An 18,835-nucleotide genomic window follows, 5' to 3' on the forward strand; every position below is an offset into this window, starting at 1 on the left:
AGAAATTTCCACATGGGTGGCAGAGGAAGCTCAGCTCCACTCACAGCTCCAAGGAGGCAGCTCAGCTTCACACCAGGAATGTTTGCCCAGGATCCAGCACTCTCATGGCCAAGGAGCCACAGCTGAAATTCAGCTTTTTGCAGCAAAAAAAGAGCCTTTGGTTCCCCAGGGGAAGTCGTGTGAGTGTGGAACAGCAAAGCCACTTCCCCTGGGCTGCATGATCCCACCACCAGCCTTTCCCAGGAAAGTTCTGGCTGACAGAGATGCTGCATCACCAGGGACCACAAGATTTTAAATAGTAAATGGGGGGGAAATGTATTTATCTGGAGGCACAGATCTAAATCTGCCCTGCCTCTCAGAGGGAGCTTCACCACACCTGGAGGCTGCACCCAGCTGAAGGGGCACCTGGTACCTGCTCCCTTTGGGTCAAATCTGCTCCCTAAAAACCTTTACCCACGATTTTTACACCTCAGGATGGCAGTTTTATGAGTTCAGCTGGTTTTAGCCAAATAAAGAGAGCCACAGCCCAGAATGGAATAATGGAATTTATTGGTAATTGCACAGCAGAATCAACAGCAAACCTGGAGCACATCAGTAAAAGGAAAATATCTGACTGATACAGAAAGAAAGCAGCTTTTTAGGGATTGAGTGGATTAATTCCACTGCTACTCGTTGGATAAGGCTGGTGAAAGAGGAAATACCTTCATCAAGGGGAAGTGATGCTGCACAATTAACCATTTCCCTAAAATGGGTCCCAGAAGAAGGGAGGAAGAAAACAACTACTGCAAACAGAACATTGCTTTGGGCAGTGCTTGAGTCCATGGCTGAGGTAGATGGGGTTGTGTGTCCCCAGAAACAGAGTCCCCATTTACATTTCTGATTAAAAATATTTTTTTAAAAATTGTTTTATATGAATTGGGCTTCACTTCTACAAGCAGAAGGAGAGGTACCCAGTGATGCAGCTGAATTAAAAAATACTTCAAAAGCAGTAGGTTCTCTTCACTCCAAGACAGAGGATGCCAGATATCACTTCATCAAACTGGTGAGAGTCAGTATGTCCCAAAAAACCTGAGAATAAACCTTGTCAGTGCCCAGAGAGCTGGAGCAACCTATCCTTCAAAAAGCTGGATTTCCAGGGCTCAGGAAAAGAGAGATATCACCAAAAAATCAAACCAATAAACCAAACCTGTTTGCAGAAAAGCCAAGGCACGTTGGCACTGCAGGCACTGAAGCTTCTGGATCACAGATCCGAGGGCAAGAGATTTTCTTTTCACCAATAAATTAGAAAGATTGTTAGAAAACTGTTATTTTGTGCTTAAATAGAAGTGAGTTATCCCATCAGCATTATTCTTCCAATCCACCAAGAGCAGGAAACGTCCTTCACCCTGCCCAGCAGCCTCTGGAAGGATCTAACCAGGATTTTTTTGCAACTTTTGTCTTTTTCCACAGCTTCAGCCTTCCATCAGTATGGATCTTCCTCATCCGTGTCCTAAACAGGGAACATGGAGAGAAACTGAGATTATGTGTGAAGAGATGAATCAAGTCATGAGCTCAGCCAAATCCTGAGCCTGGCTGGGCTTCTGGCAAGAGCCTAAATGCTTCCCAAAAACTGCTGCTGTGCTGGGACAAGCCAGGGACTTGCAAAAACAAATATATTATACATATATTTATACAGTGGCATAAATATAAATAATATAAATATAAATATATAAATATAAATATGTCACCTGTTTGACTTCTCCCAGACACAATCACCAGACTATAAACCACACGTGAAATATATTTTAAGAGGAACAGCAGCTGAAGATGAACCAGAATTTGCAGAGACAGCCCTGGGCAGCACAATTTTTTTTTTTTTTTTCAGCCTGAAAAACTCCCACCTTCAGAAGTCCATGGTTGCTGTAGCCACAGTTCTGCATCTCTGCATTGGGAGCTCACCCAAACACCTCAACTCTGCAAGGGAAAACACTGACACTCCAGATATTTGGAGTCTAAAGTGATTTTCCATTGGCTTTGCCATTTTAGTTGTTTGGTCACATATGAAGCATGAAAAAGCACATTAGAGAAACCTCAAAAGTGCAGACTCGTTAGAGGGCAGCGTCCTCAGGGACCTGATCAGATAAATATTTCAGTATCAGACAGCAGAGGATCAAACCTGACAAAACACTCCACATGAAAGCAGCAGGATTTTATCATTCCAATTCGACTCCTCCCAAAGGATGAGAGGACAATTTTCAATTTTTAAGATCTCCCGTGTCTCGACAGCATTTCCTCACCGAACTGGGGCTCCATCCTTCCCCTTCTCTCCTCCTGGCACCTCCCTGATTCCCAGAACGTCACCTGGAGCTGCCCTTGCACCTCCCGAGGCATTTCCTGCTTCCTGCACCTCTCCAAAACCTCCTGCAGCTCTGTGCCTGCTCTGCCTAATGCAGAACTGTAAATATTTTATGTACAACTTACGTAATTGCCTGCTTTTCATCCTGTATCTAATAGGAACCATCAGCACACGCCTGTCTGAAGGCTTGGCCGTTTGGGACATTTGGAATCACTGGTATTAGGAGAGTGAATCAAGCAACATGTATTTATTTAAATCCTCCTTAACTCACGTCCTGGCTGTGAGCATGAGAGCAAAGGTGCCCCTGAGGTAAATCTGCTCTGCAGGGCACTGAAGGAATGGAACCCCTCTCGAATTGAGGCATTACTCTGGAATGTGGTGCACTCACACAAAACCAGGACAGGAGCACTCAGGAGTGGAGCAGGAGCTGCTGCTGGGGTGGGAAGGGAAGCAGCAGAATTAGAAGGCAGCCACCCACTTCAGAGAGCACCACAAACAAAAAGCACAAACAAACAAACAAACCAACCACGAGGGTTGAGCAACGTCCTTTGGTGATGAAAGAGAGGTCAGAGGAGGAAGATCTCTGCAAAAACAGAGGGCTGGGGGGTCACTGCCAACCCCAACTGCTCATGCAGAGCCCCAGATAAACCCCACAGCAGCAATTTCAACCTTGATTTATCATCTTAAAATGATGGCTTTGGTTCTAATCAAGCACAATGAAAATCACTCTGATCTCATGGCAGATTTCCCACCAGTGCAGCCTGCAGCTCTCACTCCCCACAGCTGGGAAGCCTTGGGGGCACACCTTGGACAGCCAGAGGTGTTTGGACCCTCTACCTGCTGCTCTTAGCACCCCAAAATTGGTGAAAATCCCAACTTTTACTCACCACACAGTTCAGGCACCACTCCTTGATTTTCCCCCCGCAGCCAGCGGTGCCTGTGTGCTCAGGCCTGCAGGAAAAGCACAAGATCAGGTTGGACTTTTCCCCCCAGACATGCCAGAACCTCCTCTGGACTGTGAGTTCTGGTTATCCCACATGGATCTGAAGGTTTTTTGTTGTGAGGAAAAGCCTTTAAGTCTGCACAGCAAAGCCAAAAACACTGAAAGCTGCCAGATACCTCATTTTGAAGGTGGCACTTCACAAAGATTGAGACAAAAGTTGCTTTTTGGCTGGCAAATCTTCTAACATCAACAAAAACATTAAAAGATTTCAGTAGTAAAAAAATAACTCTGCAAGGAATTGGGCAGAAGGGAGTTCAGGCTCCAAGGCTCCTGCAGTACCTGGCACCTCTGCTCAGTAGCATTGTTGGGTTTATTTTGCTTTTATGGAGACTTCACCCCAAAATGCAGCAGACAAAGCTCACACATGCAAAACATCCTGCTGACTCAAGCTCAAATAAACCTCATTACAGGAGTGAAACATGCCTGACCTAAACTTCTCAGTTCCATGGTGCTCCTCACACAAATGACAGAAAAAATGGAACGTGCAGCACTTGGTTTGTCTCCAGCATGGGGATTTTCCAAAGCTTTCTGCCTGCTGGGTGACACCAGTGACTGAAGGACAGTGGGGAAATCATCCCTCATGCCTGTGCCAACACCCCAAAGTGGAAATACAGGCTCCAGCCTGCAGCCAGGACTTACTCATCAGACACTTCAATGGAGGATTTCTTGTAGCCACATTTTCCTTTCTCCTTCAGCACCCGGAATTTCCTCCCCATCCTCACCAGCAGCAAAACGACCACGAGGGTGGAAGGGAGGAACACCAGGATGGACAGCAGAGCTGCTGAGCTCAGCTGGAAGGCCAGGCCTGAAACACAGGGAAACAGGGCTAGGCTGAGCTCAGCCTGGGCACAGCCTGGTGGGATTTCATTGAAACACAGACTGGAAACAGCTTGTGCCAACCTCTGCAGTCCTCAAAGCTGCAGGGCTCCTGTCCCCAAAGCTGCAGTCCCTGAATCTGTGGGGCTCCTGTCCCCAAAATCTCAGTCCCCAAATCTGTGGGGCTCCTGTCCCCAAAGCTGCAGGTGTTGAATCTGTGGGGCTTCTGTTCCTAAATCTATGGGGCTCCTGTCCCCCAAACCTGCAGGCACTGAATCTGTGGGGCTCCTGTCCCCAAAATCTCAGTCCCCATATCTGTGGGGCTCCTGTGCCCAAAACCTCAGTCCCCAAAGTTGCAGGGCTCTGTCCCCAAAGCTGCAGGGCTCTGTCCCCAAAGCCAGCCCAGGCAGGCTGAGGGAGGCAGCTGCAGACACAGTTCCACAGCACGGCTGAGCTGGGAATTTGGGGCAGGGCTGGCACGCAGGGCAGATGAGGAAATTATTACTGACAATCAGAGCTTGTGATGTGCGGATTATTTTTAGGCCAGCGTTTCCTCAATGTTTAACTTGTTCTGCCGCAATTTGCGGAGGCTGAAACTTCTGAACAAAGGGACACTTTTGATTCCTGTTATCAGCACAGCTCCCCCTGTCCCAGATCAATGCAGGAGCTCTCAAAGAACTGAGCTCAGAGAGCAGGGCTGAGGTAACCTCTGCTCCAACTCCAGCGTGGAGGTTCAGGGAGCGTTTCCCACGTGATGCTCAGAATCCCAAGATCCCATAAAGCAGCTCAGTCACAGGGTGAGGCCAAAGTATGGGCAGGGAGCCTTACCCCGCTCTGTGACCAGCAGCACCGTCTGGGGAACGTTGTGATAAACGTCTGGAGGGTTCTTCACGCTGCAGATGAAGGTCCCGTTGTCACTGAGCCTTGGACTTTGGAGAGCAATGGAAGCATCACCTCTAGCAACATTCCCAACCCAGGTTATCCTGTCTTTGAACTTCCCTGCTTCTGTAGGGTATGGGATGGACTGGTAATGAAAAATCTGCAAGGAGGGAAAGGCAATAATTGTGACAATAAAACACACAGAAGAAAGCGGAGTGAACTGGGTTTTTTGCATTGCGAAAATAAAGAAGTAATGGCACATTAAGAAGTCAGGAAGAGTATTTCCTATTTATGAGAAATAAAGATACCAACTGAATCTTTACAGTCGTTCTGTGCAGCACACAATGCTTGTGACAAACCCCCAAATTTATCTACTTTATCACGACTATGCTATTTTGTATTTATCTAGAATATTTTTTTCACCCAGAGAACAGCAAAGGAATTTTACAGGGGGAAGAAGGCAACAACGAGACTCCCAAACCAGGTGAAGCAAGAGCCCAGCAAAGCAAATGGAAAATTCCCATTTTCAGAGTCCTGGCCCTGTTCCACCTACTCTCTCCATCGGGCCCCCAGGGAGGGGGCGGTAGGTCCAGTCCACCAGCAGGTTCTCCGTGATGGGGGAACTGGATTTGAAGGAACATTTCAGCAGCACTTGCTCACCCACGAACGCTCGGACTTTAGGGCTGGCTTTAATTTCCAGGGAGAGAGCATTGCAGACACCTGATGGAGCAGGCACAAAAGGCAGGGATTCATTTCTTGTTATCTGTGAGGTGCAAATTTGTTCCAAAAATAGTGAGACGTGTAGCACAGCCAGAATTCAAAAACTAAAGCAGTGACTCCCTCCCCAACTTCCCTGATCAATCCTCCGTGGGACTGGAACCAGCTCCAAATAAGGCACTTGGGCAGAGCCACCACAGATATTTAGGTATGGAGACAAAGAGCTGAGAAATGGAATCAGCTGGGTCCCTGACGAGTTGAGAAGATTCAGCTTGAGGCACTTCAAAACAATTCTGCTCTGGTTTTTGGCCACGGCGCCTGAACTTCACACGCATCGGGGTCAAAAGTCTCCGCACGGCAGTCTCAGTCTCTTGACTGCGCCAAGAGCTCTCCGTGTTTGTTTCCTGTGTGTGGGCAGCCGTTTCTGCCCCGATCCCCGTCCGGGCACATCCACCGCACCGGGGAGACCGAGCTCCGAGCTCCCGGCGCCCCCGGAAGGCTCCTCCCGAGCTTCCCACCGCCCCCAGAGCCGGGACCCCCCTTCTCGAGCCTTCTACTGCCCCCAGAGCTTCGAGCACTGCGGAACCCCCCTTCCCGAGCCTTCCACTGCCCCCAGAGCTTTGAGCACTGCGGAACCCCCCTTCCCGAGCCTCCCACCGCCCCCAGAGCCGGGACCCCCCTTCCCGAGCCTCCCACCGCCCCCAGAACACAGAGCACCGCGGGACCCCCTTCCCGAGCTTCCCACCGCCCCCAGAACACAGAGCACCGCGGGACCCCTTCCCGAGCCTCCCACCGCCCCGGGACCATCCACGGCTCCCGCAGCCGCATCCCGAGCGCTCCCGGCCCGGTTCCCACGCGGGACGCACCGCGGGCAGCGCCGCTCCCGTCCCGTCCATCCCACCCCATCCCACCCCGTTACCGAGCAGCAGCAGAGCCCCCCGCGGGAGGAGCGGGAGGCGGCCGCCGGCCCCCGCCGCCCCTCGGCGCCGCATCCCGGCCGGGCTCAGCCCCGGAACATGGCGCTCACCTGGCGCAGGTGAGGGCGGGGCAGCCCCGAAATGGCCGCGGCGCCTGGGTGGGCACACCTGGGTGCAGTTGGGCACACCTGGGTCGCCGTGCTGGCTCCGGGACGAGCGAAAGGTCCGGAGGGACCAACGCGGGTGTCCCCAAAGCCCCAACACCAACCCGCTCGCTGCGCTTTTTTTTGATTTTTTATTTTTTTGGGGGGGGGGTGTTGCCAAAAAGTGAGGAATGTGTCAGGATTGTATTAAGTCAGGATGTTCCTCGCTGTAAGATCTTTGTAGATTTTTCAAGCACAATCAGCAAAAAAGAGAAACCTAATCAGGGGAACAGACAGCAGCTGCATCCCTTAGCCAAGGACACCCTGGAAGTTTTAGGGATGTAATAAATCAAGATGTTGATGTGTGTCTGTGTGTACATTGCTAACTGGGAAAAACACCTGAGGTTTACATGTACTAGAGGTGAACTATTTTGGTTATAATGGCAAAAATCACAGCTACAGATCAATAAGGCCGTGGCCAGGTGAAGAGCCTGCCCCTGAGCAGGGGTAGAAGTTGGCTGAGGTGACATAATGGGAATTAATAACCCACTGTCAGAGGGGGGGCTGTACTTGGAAAGTTACTAACTCTGAATTTCTATGCATAAATAATGGTGGTAAAAGTCCAGTAGGATGTGCTGGATTTGTGGGACACCACTGAGCACCCAGGCTTGGGCTCCTCTGAAATCGATAACCAACATCACCCTGAAGTGTTTCATTATTGTTTGTTGCAGACCGGGTAACAAATCCAATTTTGGGGACAAACAGTGCACATCTGCTTCTTTGAGGTGCCAGGGTCACATCCCCCCTCCACACCAGCACAGCTCTCAGCAAGGTGCCTTTATTTACAACACAGGAGAGTGAAAATGAAAACACACAGGCAGGTAACAGCCAGGGAGCGTGGCTGGCACATCACAGGTTGTAAAGCCATAAAAACAGTCTACAGACAAACTTTGATTTGTAAATACTGTAACAGGATTGGTTTGGGGTGCTTAGACACCGTTAGAGCTCTGTGGGTTCCAGTTTTGGGGAGCAGAGGGGAGCCTGGGATAGCGAGAGAGGGAATGGGAACAGGGGGAGCTGCTGAACCCAGACAGAAAAGTCTCCTCAGCCCCCAAATTCCTCCAAAGCTGCAAGAGAAGGATGTGAAAACCACGCTGGCTGCTGAATGTCACCCCTAATAACAACCAGCACACCTTGCCCAGCTCTAACACTGTCCATATAACATAGAAAGGGATTCCAAGGGCCCTTGCTGGAGCAGCTGAGGCCTCACTGCTCAATCTTCCTTCTCAGGATGTCAGGGAGGATTCTCAGGGAATAAAACCCAACACAAAGGCACGTTGTGGTTTCTAAGGTGCAGGAGTGCATCTGCTCCAACACCTCTGTTCAGTCAGTCTTGGCACTTCCATCTTCCAGAGAGGCCGTGCTCACATTTCACAGGTCAGAAGATGAAGGAAAGTTCTTTGTTCACGGGGCAGGATCCTCTTGCTTTGCTCCACTGAAGGGAATTCACAACTCATGTAAAGTCACCCTCTTTCTGTGCAAGACTTTCAGGTTGAGCAGAGGAACCACACGGGTAGCGTGGGGCGTCTGTAATCCAGCTTTGTTCTAACACCCCAAATTACAAGCTCTCACCAGCTGCTTTGGAAGCACCTGAGAGGAAAGATTGGAAGAAAAACAAACACCCATTACTCAGGGTTATTGTCAAAAACCAAAATAATAGGGGCAGCTGCTGACCTCAGAAATTGTGGGTAAAATTTATGCTGACAGGTTTAAGCAAAGACAGTGAATATGGAAATAGTGCCAGTCTTCCTGCTGCAATTTTAAAACAATAGAGGTTAAAGTAATCAAAAAGCAGATTCAAAACTGACAAAAGGAAAGCAATTCATTCCTCTTCATCTACAAAGCAAGAATAACATGGAAAGCAGCAACAATGGCTTTCCTGCAAGTGCTCCTCAACACCAGGGTGGGGAAATCTCATACATTTAAGAGGCTGTGATTGTTCAGGGATTGTTCAGCTGTCTCTGAAGGATCCTCAACAACAAAGTGTGACCATGGCCTCAGTTCTGGCTGTGAATGGCAGGGAAATACCTGAGGGAATCTGTCTTGCAGAGTCCACAGAACACTGAGGCATTAATTAGAGAAGGTTTGGATGGGTACCTGCATTGTGCACACCAGCAAAAACCTTTAATCTTCCAATGGAACAGGTTCCTTTTCTTCCCCCATCTTTAGGCTCTCCTTTTCTTTACTGTTATAAAAATGGGAGGGAAAAAAGAGAAAAAAAAAAGTTCAAATCAGCATCAGGCTGAGCAGCAGGAGGTGCAGAGTCACACACAGCACAGCCAAGGGGGGATGGTGAGCGTGCCACACGTGTGGTGACCACAGCTCAGGGGACAGGGTGGTCACCTGCCCTCCACCACCACGGCAGCTGCAGAGAAGGGCAGGAGCCAGGTGAGAACTCCAGAGCTTGTTCATCCTGGGCTCTGCTCTGCCTGCACGCAGCCAATTATCTCTGACTGGGTTGGCAGTGTTGCATGGGAGATGCTCTATGCAGAGTCCGAGCCAATAATTCAGGAAGGCCGTGCAGATAAACTCATCAAGCCCCCCAGGAGCCCCTGCTGTCCTCACCCCTCAGTGTCTGCCACCTCCAGCCTCCTGTCCCGTGCCCCCCGGCGCCGCTGCCGGCAGATGTACACAGCTGTCACCACGATCACCATCAGCACAGAGGCAGAGCCGATGGCCACGGCCAGGAAATGGATCTCTGAGAAGTTCACTGCGTGGGGAGAGACACAGGGATGGAGCAGAGGGACACACAGCAGCATCCTGTGCCTGTGAATAAAACCTTTCCTCAGGCTCCTCTTTTTCCCCTCGTGCTTTCTACTTATAACTGCTTTTCTCCCATAATTTCCCCCAGATTTCCCATTTTCCAGACGTGACCAGCCACTGGTTAAATCCACAGTTCTGGGGTGAGCTTGGCCTCTCACCTTTCTGCACGACCCGCAGCCGCACCTCCCCGATGGTGCCGTAGACATCTGGCCAGTTTGTCACCTGGCAGGTGAAGGTCCCGTTGTCACTGGGCTGCAGGTTCCAGATCATGATGGAAACATCGTTGCGCTCGATGTTTCCATCCCAGGTGACTCGGTCCTTAAACCTCCCCGAGGGGGGCTTGTAGGGCTCCTTCTGGTAGTAAAATACCTACAAAAATCACAGGGATGGCTGAGCTAGAAGGGAGCTGAAAAATTCCTGAAGTTTTGTCAGGTACAGGATGTCACCTTGGCTGTGACGTCAGCAGGTCCACTTTGTAAAACCACAAATATTTTAACTCAGATCACCCAAGACTAAACACAAGAGTGTTTTTTGGGCAGGGTCTATAAACAAGACTCGGGTTAATCACTACAAGTGACGAGAACCCAAATGTACTTGTGGCTTTGGGGTGTGTCTGTGCCGAGTGTTGGGCAGGGGGGAACGGAGCACAACGATCTCACTCACCAGCTCATGGGAGCTCAGGTCCTCGGGCTGGAAGTTCCAGCTCACGGACAGCTGCTGGCTCACGGGGCTGCTGCTGGAAAAGGTGCATTTCAGCCGCTGGTTGGTCCCGTTCACGGCCACCACCTCCTTGGCGGTGTGAACCTCCACCGCTGCCGCCAGCCACAGCGCTGCGGGGGAAACCAGGAAAATCACAGATCATCTCTGCTCCTTAGCGCTGCAGCCTTATCTCTGCCGGGAACTGATAACCGAGAGTCTCGGGCATATTCTTACAGTAAAAACCTTCCAAACCGGGCTGAAAGTCACCCCAAAATTGCAATTTCCCATGCTAGACCTTCCCTTTATGCGCTTTTCGCTCAGCCTCATGCACGCCACGGTGAAACTGTTCTTACTGGTAAATCCAGAGCCAGTTTTAGAGGCAGGTAAATTCAGTCAGGCTGAAGAATTCTAGAAAAAGTCCTCCAGGTAAATGTGGATTTGTTTTTCCAGGAAACATCCCCACAACCACCATGGCTGCTGCTTTATAAAAATAAGTGAGCATCACTCACTTGATGCTCCTGTGAAAGAGGGACAAGCAGCAGGAAGGGAGAGCAAGGAAAAGAAAGGAGGAAAATGGAAAGTTAGAAAAATGAATGGTTTGTTGGTGAAGGAAATAGAAAATATCAATATCCTGTCACTTTAGGAAGTTAATTCATCCCAGTGTGATTCAAGAAAACAAAACAAAACAAAAAGCTTATCTAGGATTGTCTCGGGTTGTAAATTGTAAACTTCATAATCAAGATGTATTTGGAAGTAATTTATGACTAAATACTTTCTTCCATACAATTCCTTATCTCAAAGGGAAAAACACGTGGAATGCCAAAACATTGAAGGTATTCACACGTGAAAAACCTCATTGGCAGAGATCACGTTGCTCATACATGGATTCGGTGCCAAATCTTTTCATTTTAAACTCCTTGAAAGGAACTAAATGAAAAATGAGAGTAAAATACATCTTTTTTTTCAAGGCATATTACAACCGTGGGTTGATGCATTTGGGAAATGAGGATATATTATTCTTAAAATCCAGGTGTTTTGATATAAACCACTGAAAATCCAAGTGAGATCCGTGTCAGTCTGGAAAACTTCGCTGTGCAAAGGATCTGAAGCCTGGGCTCCTGGACAATCCCTGACTGTTTAGGAACAAAGGTAGCAAAATAAAAAAGGCTGGGAGTAAAGTTCGGATTGCTGGCAGGAGAGAAAAAGACGTTGAAACCCGAGCTGAGGAGTTCAGGAGATCGGTGATCTTCGCTCGAATACGCCCGAACCTGTTGGGGAAGAAACTCAACCACTTCGTGCCATTTCCAGCCAACCCGAGCAGAATAAAATCGCAGCAAGGACGGGGGAAAAACCTGTGTTTTAGGGGTAATTTCAGGGATCAGGAGAGGGAAGGGAGTTCAGGTTTCCTTACCTCGGAGCTGCGCCCCAAGGACGAGCGCAGCGCCCAGCCAGGTGCGGCCGCGCATCGAGGACACGGATCCGGGGCTGCAGACACAAATCCGCTCCGGGTTCTCGGTGACCGGGTCAAAAATGAGTTTCTCAAAGTCTCCCCAGCCCAACGGGGCAGATTCCTCGCCCGGTCTGCCTGAGTCAGGCTCGCTCCTTGCCAAGGTGTGCCCAGCCCTGCTCGGTTCTGCGTAAATCAGCGAGATTCCCAAAGTGAGATTAATTTCTGGTCCTCCCATATTCCCCTGCTCTTTTGTGTTGCAATCATTCCTCCTCCCAGCCGCCACCAGAAACCACTCCCCTCTTGTGGGAGGTAATAGAATATTTGCCTGGAGGTGTTCATAGGTGGTTCCGAGGAATGAGGGCCATTTGTTCGGCACAAAACCTGCGAACGATCCTAAAAAGAACTACCCAAAACTGGCAGTGCGGGCCCTCATCCAGAGGATGGAAACGTCCCAACAAAAAACCCTAAAATGATTTCAACATTCCATGGTTGTTGCCAAGGATTGGGAGCCTGGTGCTTGGGAAGCTTTTGGAAAAAATAAGTGGAAAATGGGTCCAGCCCGGCACAGCAGGGGAAACACCGGGGCGCTTCACAGGTGAGAAATTCCGTGGGACACAAAATATTCCTCAGGAGGCACGTGGCAAATACGAGAGTGTGAAATCAATCTGAGCCCGTGTGCTGGCAAAATGAGGATGTTTGCATTCGAGGGCCATAAATCGGCGGCCGTGGCTGTGTTGGTGCCTGGTTCACGATCCCGTCCCAAGAAGTCATCCCAGGTCACCGTTTCAGTGGTGGCTGGCGCTGATTTCCTTTGCAGAGGTGCAAGGGGAGAGTGCCCGAACCTCTGGGTGTTTGGGGGGCTCCCTTCAGCGATTTGGGGGTGGAAAAGCAGCACTGGGGCCGTCAGCTCCCTGGATTGTCCCCAGAACAGAGCAGGGAACCCTGTGTGTGCTAACACATCCCTGCTCGCAGCTCCGGGACATCAAGCATTTCCATTTCCCGGGAACGATTTGGTCCCGTGTTAACCCTTCATCGCTTCCTCTCCCCACATTTCTACTCAGTTACTGTTCCGACATCTCACCCCCTTTTGTTTCCTTGCCACCGTGAATATTTATCACTCCGGGGCTTTGTTCAGGCTGTGTTTAAAGTTTAGCAGCCGATTTGCCGCCACTTCCTAATCCTGTTTCCGCGCTGGGCTGGGAACAGACCCCGTTCCCACCTTTGCCTGCAGATTTTTCAATCTTCATCTTCTTCCAAAACACCCGGACTGCAACTTTTAAGAAAAGACCAGAGTGTGTTCCTAGCTCGCTCACAACTCAGAATTCTCTGGGAATATAAATAAGGAAAAGGAATGCCGAAGAGAGCACCCCAATAAAGGAAAGGGGGCACAGCAACAGCCCCTCTGTGTCCATCCCGCGGGCAGCAGAGCCCGGGATGCCCCGGCCCGGTGCCCGGGGCTCTGTGCCAGCCCCAAACCCCGGCTGGGAGGGTCCGTGCGCGGCCAGCGGCGCTGGCCGGGCCAGGAGCCCCCTCTAGTGGGACCAGGACACTTCCACGGGAGCGCCCGAGCGGGGAAACCTCCCAAAAATGCTGCTGGGGCATCTCCAGGAGCGCCCTGGAGGGGGGATGAGGGCAGGGGATGGGCAGGAAGCCCAAGCTCGGTTCTGCGCCCAGCTCGGCTCTGGGTGCTGAGCTTTGGGTGCGGCTTCTGGTTTCTTGATCCCAACCTGAGTGCCTGAACAGACCTGCAGGGAAGATGGAGAGGGGCTCTTCATCAGCAGCTGTGGAATAGAGCAATGGGGAAGGGGCTCAAACTACCAGAGAGCAGGGCTGGATGGGAATTTGGGGAGGAATTGTTCCCTGGGAGGTGATGAGGCCCTGGCACAGGGCCTGCATCCCTGGAAGTGTCCAAGGCCGGGTGGGATGGGGTTTGGAGCATCCTGGGATGCTGGAAGGTGTCCCTGCCGTGGCAGGGGTGGGGTGGGATGGGCTTTATGGTCCCTTCCCACCCAAACCCTCCCGCGATTCCACGTGAAGTCATTTGCCGCAGTTGGAACTCCTCGAGCTCTCCCTTCGAGAAGCTGCTGGGAAGGTGCTGATGACAAATCCGATTCCGGCTGGTTTCTCTCTCCTGCTGCTCCCAGGGCAGCTCCAGGACTGTCCCGAGCCCTGCAGAGCTGTGCAGAGCACAGCAGCCACCCCTCGCTGGCGGTGACGCCCCATGAAGAGTTTTTGGGCCTCCGCACTTCCTGACCTGGGCTCATTTCACGGCTCTGCCTTGGCTGCTCTGGAAAGAGTGAGTGCCCCAGCCCCGCTTGGCTCAGCAGCAATTCTGGGAAAAACAACCCCGGGTCTCTTTCTAGAAAAGCCACCGTGTGTTTTTCCTGCCACAGCAGGTCTGATGCGGCGGCGAGGAGCAGCAGGAGGAGGAACGCGAGGATGAGGCTGGAGCAGCCCCTGCCCCTGCTGGGGCTCCTGCTGTGTGCGGGTGAGTCCCCAAACCTCCGGCAATGGGCTCAGTGCGAGCTGTGGGGTTCCACGCCCTTAATTTGGGTTTTATCCTTCATCCCTGCACTTTTCTGAAAGCGTTTCGTGGTGCTGGGTGAATCACTTCAGGCTTGGTGGGGTATCGGGGTGTGGTGGGATCCCCCCATGGTTTAGGATGAAGTGCAGAGCAGCTGTAAAGGCTCTAAAGAACCCGGTACCGAGGAGAGGGAAGTGTGCAAGATGATCCATTAAGAGTTGTTAACACAATAACTACTCTGCCAAAGTGCTGCAAATACCAGTCTTTGTCAAGATAGAAAACGCGGTTTATCAGTGGCCTGTTAATTTTTTTTTTCTGATTTAAATTTATCTATGTAAAATAAAAAAGCATCAGCTCACCTTCTCTCCAGCCAAGTCTGCTCTCTCTAGAATTCAATCTGCAATCACTTATTTATGTTACCTTTTTTCAGAAAAGACAAATGTCTTTAAAGGAAATCACAAATCTGATTCACACCTCCTAAAAACTCTTTCTTTAATATTCCAGCTCCAGAGCCTCTCATGGAGCAAGTTGTTTCCTACCAGGCAGAAAAACCTCACAGAAAAACTGTTTTACAGCATTAAATCAGCACCAGTTCATTAAATCAACTCCAGGGGTTCTCTTGCATAAGTCAGAGGTTCTTACCAGGATTTTCCAGCAGTGTTTGCTGCATGATGCTAAAGCAGAATTTTGGGGTTTGCATCTTACAATAACAACCCTTTTATCTGAACTGGGCTGGAAAATGATTCAAGTTTCCTTTCTGAGTTAGGCTGGTTAAAAATGGCTTTTGAGTTGAGAACAACATCCTGTCTCACCACCAGAACATTTCTGGTGCCTTCAGCACGAGTGTGGGACTATAAACTCTTTCAGGCACTGAGTTCAGAAAGGATGTCCTGGGACTAGGAAAGGTGTGAAATATCTGAAACTCAATTAATTAACATTTCTTATTCATTTTTTTTTTTGCAGTTGGCATCACAGCTCAGGAGGGTAAGTGTATTTTACCACCATCCTTAATTATTTATCATGCTAAAAACCCCAAATGTGCCTCAAAAGTGAGGACTAAGAGTCAAATAGAAAGGTTTGAATTTTCTAAATATTGCATGATAGGAAAAATTTAGTGTTCATTTATTTACAGTGATCTTATTGATTGGAAAAATGTGATAATTTCCAACAGCACCAAGCAGTGAGGCAATGGTGAGATAATTTTTTAACACTCCTTATTTTCTCTTTTGCAGATGAAGAGCTGGAGGGTAAGTGGATTTTAGTATTAAAATTTCTTTAGCATTCTTTAGCATTTAGCAGGATATAAAGACTGTAGCTGACTAAAAAATGGGTAGAAATATTTGATTTTTGCCCTTGGTTTCCTTTCTCATGGGTGCGCCTTCCCAAGGGGAGTTCCTGGTGGAGATTTCTGGCACCACGGTGACAATCACCTGTCCCTTTGAGGACGAGGACATCCGATGGGAGCTGTCAGGGAGAACAGAGGACACCAAGGAGAGGAAGTTGGTTATAAAGGACCACGACAGCACTCCTGCCAACCTGAGCTGCTCCTTGGGCACCCAGAGGCGCCAGCTCTACCTGAATGCCAGAGGTGAGCAGCCCCTCACCCTGCCCGCTCCACTGACACATTTTGGGAACTGATTCTTGGTTTTCAGTGCTCCTTATGGGCTCTTTGCTTCCACGTTATCACATTCCTTGGGATTCTTTCTTATTCCGAATAAGGCAGAGAGATGGGACTTGTGGTTGCTTAAAAAGCGTGGTTTGTTTTTCTTGTTTTCTACAGAAAATGTGAGTTTTTGTTACAGGTGCTGAGAGCATGACCAGAAGTCACAAGACTTATGGTTACAAGATTTTTTTAAGGACTTATTAACCAATAAAATACTGCCAACAATATATGTATGTTTTTAATCCAATACCAAGAAATTTTGTTTAATTACAGTGTGACTTTTCTCAGCCAATCCTGTTGGGACACACAAACCTATTCTGTCACCTTTGCAACTATTTTTTCTTTCTATACCTTAAGCTTTATAACTAAGCTTTTTTGTACTTGACATGTCACTGCTTTAAACTTTAAATTTACATTCTTATTTCCAGTACCTAAGCTTGGAAGCTTTTCCCAAGGCCTCAGTTCAAATCCTGTGTTCTTTTCCAGGCTTTGCTTTAGTTTTGATAATTCCTTGCATTCTCAACTCCTGCACTGCCGTGGGTGGATGTGGTGCTGCCCAGGCTGCTCCTGCTCTGTGTGGGCAGTGACAGAGCCCTGGAGCTGATTTTTGGGATGTCCCTTTTGCTCTCAGTTTGCTCTTTTCCCCTGTGCCAGCCCTCAGGTGAGCCACACCTGGGGCTCTGAGCACCCGCTGCGCTCACCCTGCAGTGTGCGCCAACTGCGAGGAGCTGGACGCGCTGACGGTGGCAGGGATCATCACTGCAGACCTGCTCATCACCCTGGGCGTGCTGATCCTGGTCTATTACTGCAGCAGAGGCAGCAGGGCCCGGGCCAGCGCTGCCGGGGAGCGGCGGCCCCGAGGTGAGAGCGGCAGGAACGGGGGCAGCCGGTGAAAGGCTCAGCCGCACGCCGGGAGGGCATCCTGTGCTCCCACCGCCTGCAAACACTGCTTCCCTCTGCTCCCACCGCCTGCAAACACTGCTCCTGCCTCCCTCTGCTCCCACCGCCTGCAAACACTGCTCCTGCCTCCCTCTGCTCCCACCGCCTGCAAACACTGCTCCTGCCTCCCTCTGCTCCCACCGCCTGCAAACACTGCTCCTCTCTGCTTCCCTCTGCTTCCACCGCCTGCAAACACTGCTCCTCTCTGCTCCCACCGCCTGCAAACACTGCTTCCCTCTGCTCCCACCGCCTGCAAACACTGCTCCTGCCTCCCTCTGCTCCCACCGCCTGCAAACACTGCTCCTGCCTCTCTCTGCTCCCACCGCCTGCAAACACTGCTTCCCTCTGCTTCCACCGCCTGCAAACACTGCTCCTGCTTCCCTCTGCTCCCACCGCCTGCAAACACTGCTCCTGCTTCCCTCTGCTCCCACCGCCTGCAAACACTGCTCCTCTCTGCTTCCCTCTGCTTCCACCGCCTGCAAACACTGCTCCTCTCTGCTCCCACCGCCTGCAAACACTGCTTCCCTCTGCTCCCACCGCCTGCAAACACTGCTCCTCTCTGCTCCCCACCCCATCCAAACACTGCTCCTGCCTCCCTCTGCTCCCCACAACCTCCAAACTCTACTCCTCTCTGCTCCCACCGCCTGCAAACACTGCTCCTGCTTCCCTCTGCTCCCACCGCCTGCAAACACTGCTCCTGCCTCCCTCTGCTCCCACCGCCTGCAAACACTGCTCCTGCTTCCCTCTGCTCCCACCGCCTGCAAACACTGCTCCTGCCTCCCTCTGCTCCCACCGCCTGCAAACACTGCTCCTGCTCCTCTCTGCTCCTACCGCCTGCAAACACTGCTTCCCTCTGCTCCCACCGCCTGCAAACACTGCTCCTCTCTGCTCCCCACCCCATCCAAACACTGCTACTGCTTCCCTCCTGTGCCCTCCAGGCTGCCTTTGTGCAGGGATGGCCGTGGCTGCTGTGCCAAAGCTTCCTGCACGTAGTGCCCAGTGCCCAGGCTGCTGCATCTCCTGGCAGCCTCTCCCAGAGCTCAGGATGAACCCATGGGAGTTGATCCATGCTGTGCCTGGCTCTGGGACCAGTCTCTGCCAGCAATCCCCAAGGATTCACCCTGTCTGAGCCTCTGGCAGCAATCCCCAAGGATTCACCCTGCCTGTGCCTCTGTTCCAGGTCAGAAAACGCAGCGTCCTCCCCCCGTGCCAAACCCGGACTATGAGGTGAGGACTGAGCCTCCCATCCCTGCAGGCTGGGGAGGGCTGGGGCTGGGGTGGGTCTGGGGCTCACAGCCAGCCCACTCATCCTCAAAGAAGCTCCAGGATTTCCTGGTAGTGATGGAAGAAGGTGGTGAGGGTGCAGCCCCTGCTGCTGGCGCTGCACAGGGGTTTGTCCTGGGGCAGAACTGCAGCTCCCTGTGCTCTGCCCTGCTCTCTTGTGCTTTCTCCATGTATGGTGTGGGCTCAGATGAGCCTGTGGGGCTCAGGTGAGGATTCCTGACCTGAGCTCTCTGCTGTTCCCACAGCCCATCCGCAAAGGCCAGCGGGAGGTGTATGCAGGCCTGGAACCCAGGGGCTTCTGAAATCCCGGGGATGACGGGCTGGAAGCAGCAGCACGGGGCTGAACGCTTCTGCCCAGCTTGTTCCCAGCTCTCTGCAGCTCTGCTGAGCCTCTGGCCTTTTGGGATAAGCCACAGGATGAGGATGCACACCCTGGGCTGTGCTTGGGTTTGCCATCAGGGAACAGAAATGGGCACATTGGCAAGAGATTTCCTTCTCATTAAAGGACTGCAGCCTCACTGGTGGTTCTTGGTGTTTTTTTCCCCTCACACTTCTCTCTGCTCCTGTTGCTTTCCCCTCCAGTTTAATTCCTGCCCTGAGTGCTCCCCTTGCTCCTGGTGGCTCCCTGGGCTGAGAGCAGATC

The 18,835-nt window shown here is 51.1% G+C and overlaps 3 protein-coding genes across 3 annotated transcripts; 1 reads left to right on the top strand and 2 right to left on the bottom strand.

The window, feature by feature from the left end:
• Positions 1 to 532: 532 nt before the first annotated feature.
• MPZL3 (myelin protein zero like 3) lies at positions 533 to 6,817 on the bottom strand. The gene is made up of 6 exons (XM_079326930.1): positions 6,670 to 6,817; positions 5,587 to 5,753; positions 4,983 to 5,193; positions 3,978 to 4,143; positions 3,223 to 3,286; positions 533 to 1,489 (listed from the first exon to the last, which is right to left on the bottom strand). Exons 1-6 carry the CDS (start codon positions 6,740 to 6,742, stop codon positions 1,463 to 1,465), a joined length of 708 nt encoding a protein of 235 aa, XP_079183056.1. The 5' UTR covers positions 6,743 to 6,817; the 3' UTR covers positions 533 to 1,462.
• An 815-nt stretch (positions 6,818 to 7,632) lies between these two features.
• Positions 7,633 to 12,190, bottom strand: MPZL2 (myelin protein zero like 2). Its single transcript, XM_079326926.1, has 6 exons — positions 11,744 to 12,190; positions 10,297 to 10,463; positions 9,792 to 10,002; positions 9,436 to 9,580; positions 8,968 to 9,055; positions 7,633 to 8,460 (listed from the first exon to the last, which is right to left on the bottom strand). The coding sequence occupies exons 1-5, from the start codon at positions 12,015 to 12,017 to the stop codon at positions 8,995 to 8,997; spliced, it is 858 nt and encodes a 285-aa protein (XP_079183052.1). The 5' UTR covers positions 12,018 to 12,190; the 3' UTR covers positions 7,633 to 8,460; positions 8,968 to 8,994.
• Positions 12,191 to 13,826: 1,636 nt separating this feature from the next.
• CD3E (CD3 epsilon subunit of T-cell receptor complex) lies at positions 13,827 to 18,710 on the top strand. The gene is made up of 7 exons (XM_079326836.1): positions 13,827 to 14,270; positions 15,270 to 15,290; positions 15,539 to 15,553; positions 15,694 to 15,894; positions 16,678 to 16,830; positions 18,089 to 18,135; positions 18,438 to 18,710. The coding sequence occupies exons 1-7, from the start codon at positions 14,222 to 14,224 to the stop codon at positions 18,492 to 18,494; spliced, it is 543 nt and encodes a 180-aa protein (XP_079182962.1). The 5' UTR covers positions 13,827 to 14,221; the 3' UTR covers positions 18,495 to 18,710.
• The last annotated feature ends 125 nt before the right edge of the window (positions 18,711 to 18,835 follow it).

The sequence above is a fragment of the Erithacus rubecula genome (genome assembly GCF_903797595.1).
Source record: "Erithacus rubecula genome assembly, chromosome: 25".
Taxonomy (NCBI): Eukaryota; Metazoa; Chordata; class Aves; order Passeriformes; family Muscicapidae; genus Erithacus; species Erithacus rubecula.

Excerpts from the sequence above, each read along its gene's own strand:
- MPZL3 (XM_079326930.1), bottom strand. The coding sequence starts at position 6,742 with ATGCGGCGCCGAGGGGCGGCGGGGGCCGGCGGCCGCCTCCCGCTCCTC. Across the intron at positions 5,754-6,669 it reads GGGGGCTCTGCTGCTGCTCG|GTGTCTGCAATGCTCTCTCC; the intron begins GTAACGGGGTGG and ends CTGCTCCATCAG. Across the intron at positions 5,194-5,586 it reads CTGGGGGCCCGATGGAGAGA|ATTTTTCATTACCAGTCCAT; the intron begins GTAGGTGGAACA and ends CCCTCCTTGCAG.
- MPZL2 (XM_079326926.1), bottom strand. The coding sequence starts at position 12,017 with ATGGGAGGACCAGAAATTAATCTCACTTTGGGAATCTCGCTGATTTAC. Across the intron at positions 9,581-9,791 it reads GCTGCGGGTCGTGCAGAAAG|TGAACTTCTCAGAGATCCAT; the intron begins GTGAGAGGCCAA and ends CTCCCCACGCAG. Across the intron at positions 9,056-9,435 it reads GAGGTGGCAGACACTGAGGG|TAAAGAAAAGGAGAGCCTAA; the intron begins GTGAGGACAGCA and ends TTTTTATAACAG.
- CD3E (XM_079326836.1), top strand. The coding sequence starts at position 14,222 with ATGAGGCTGGAGCAGCCCCTGCCCCTGCTGGGGCTCCTGCTGTGTGCG. Across the intron at positions 16,831-18,088 it reads CGGGGAGCGGCGGCCCCGAG|GTCAGAAAACGCAGCGTCCT; the intron begins GTGAGAGCGGCA and ends CCTCTGTTCCAG. Across the intron at positions 18,136-18,437 it reads TGCCAAACCCGGACTATGAG|CCCATCCGCAAAGGCCAGCG; the intron begins GTGAGGACTGAG and ends CTGTTCCCACAG.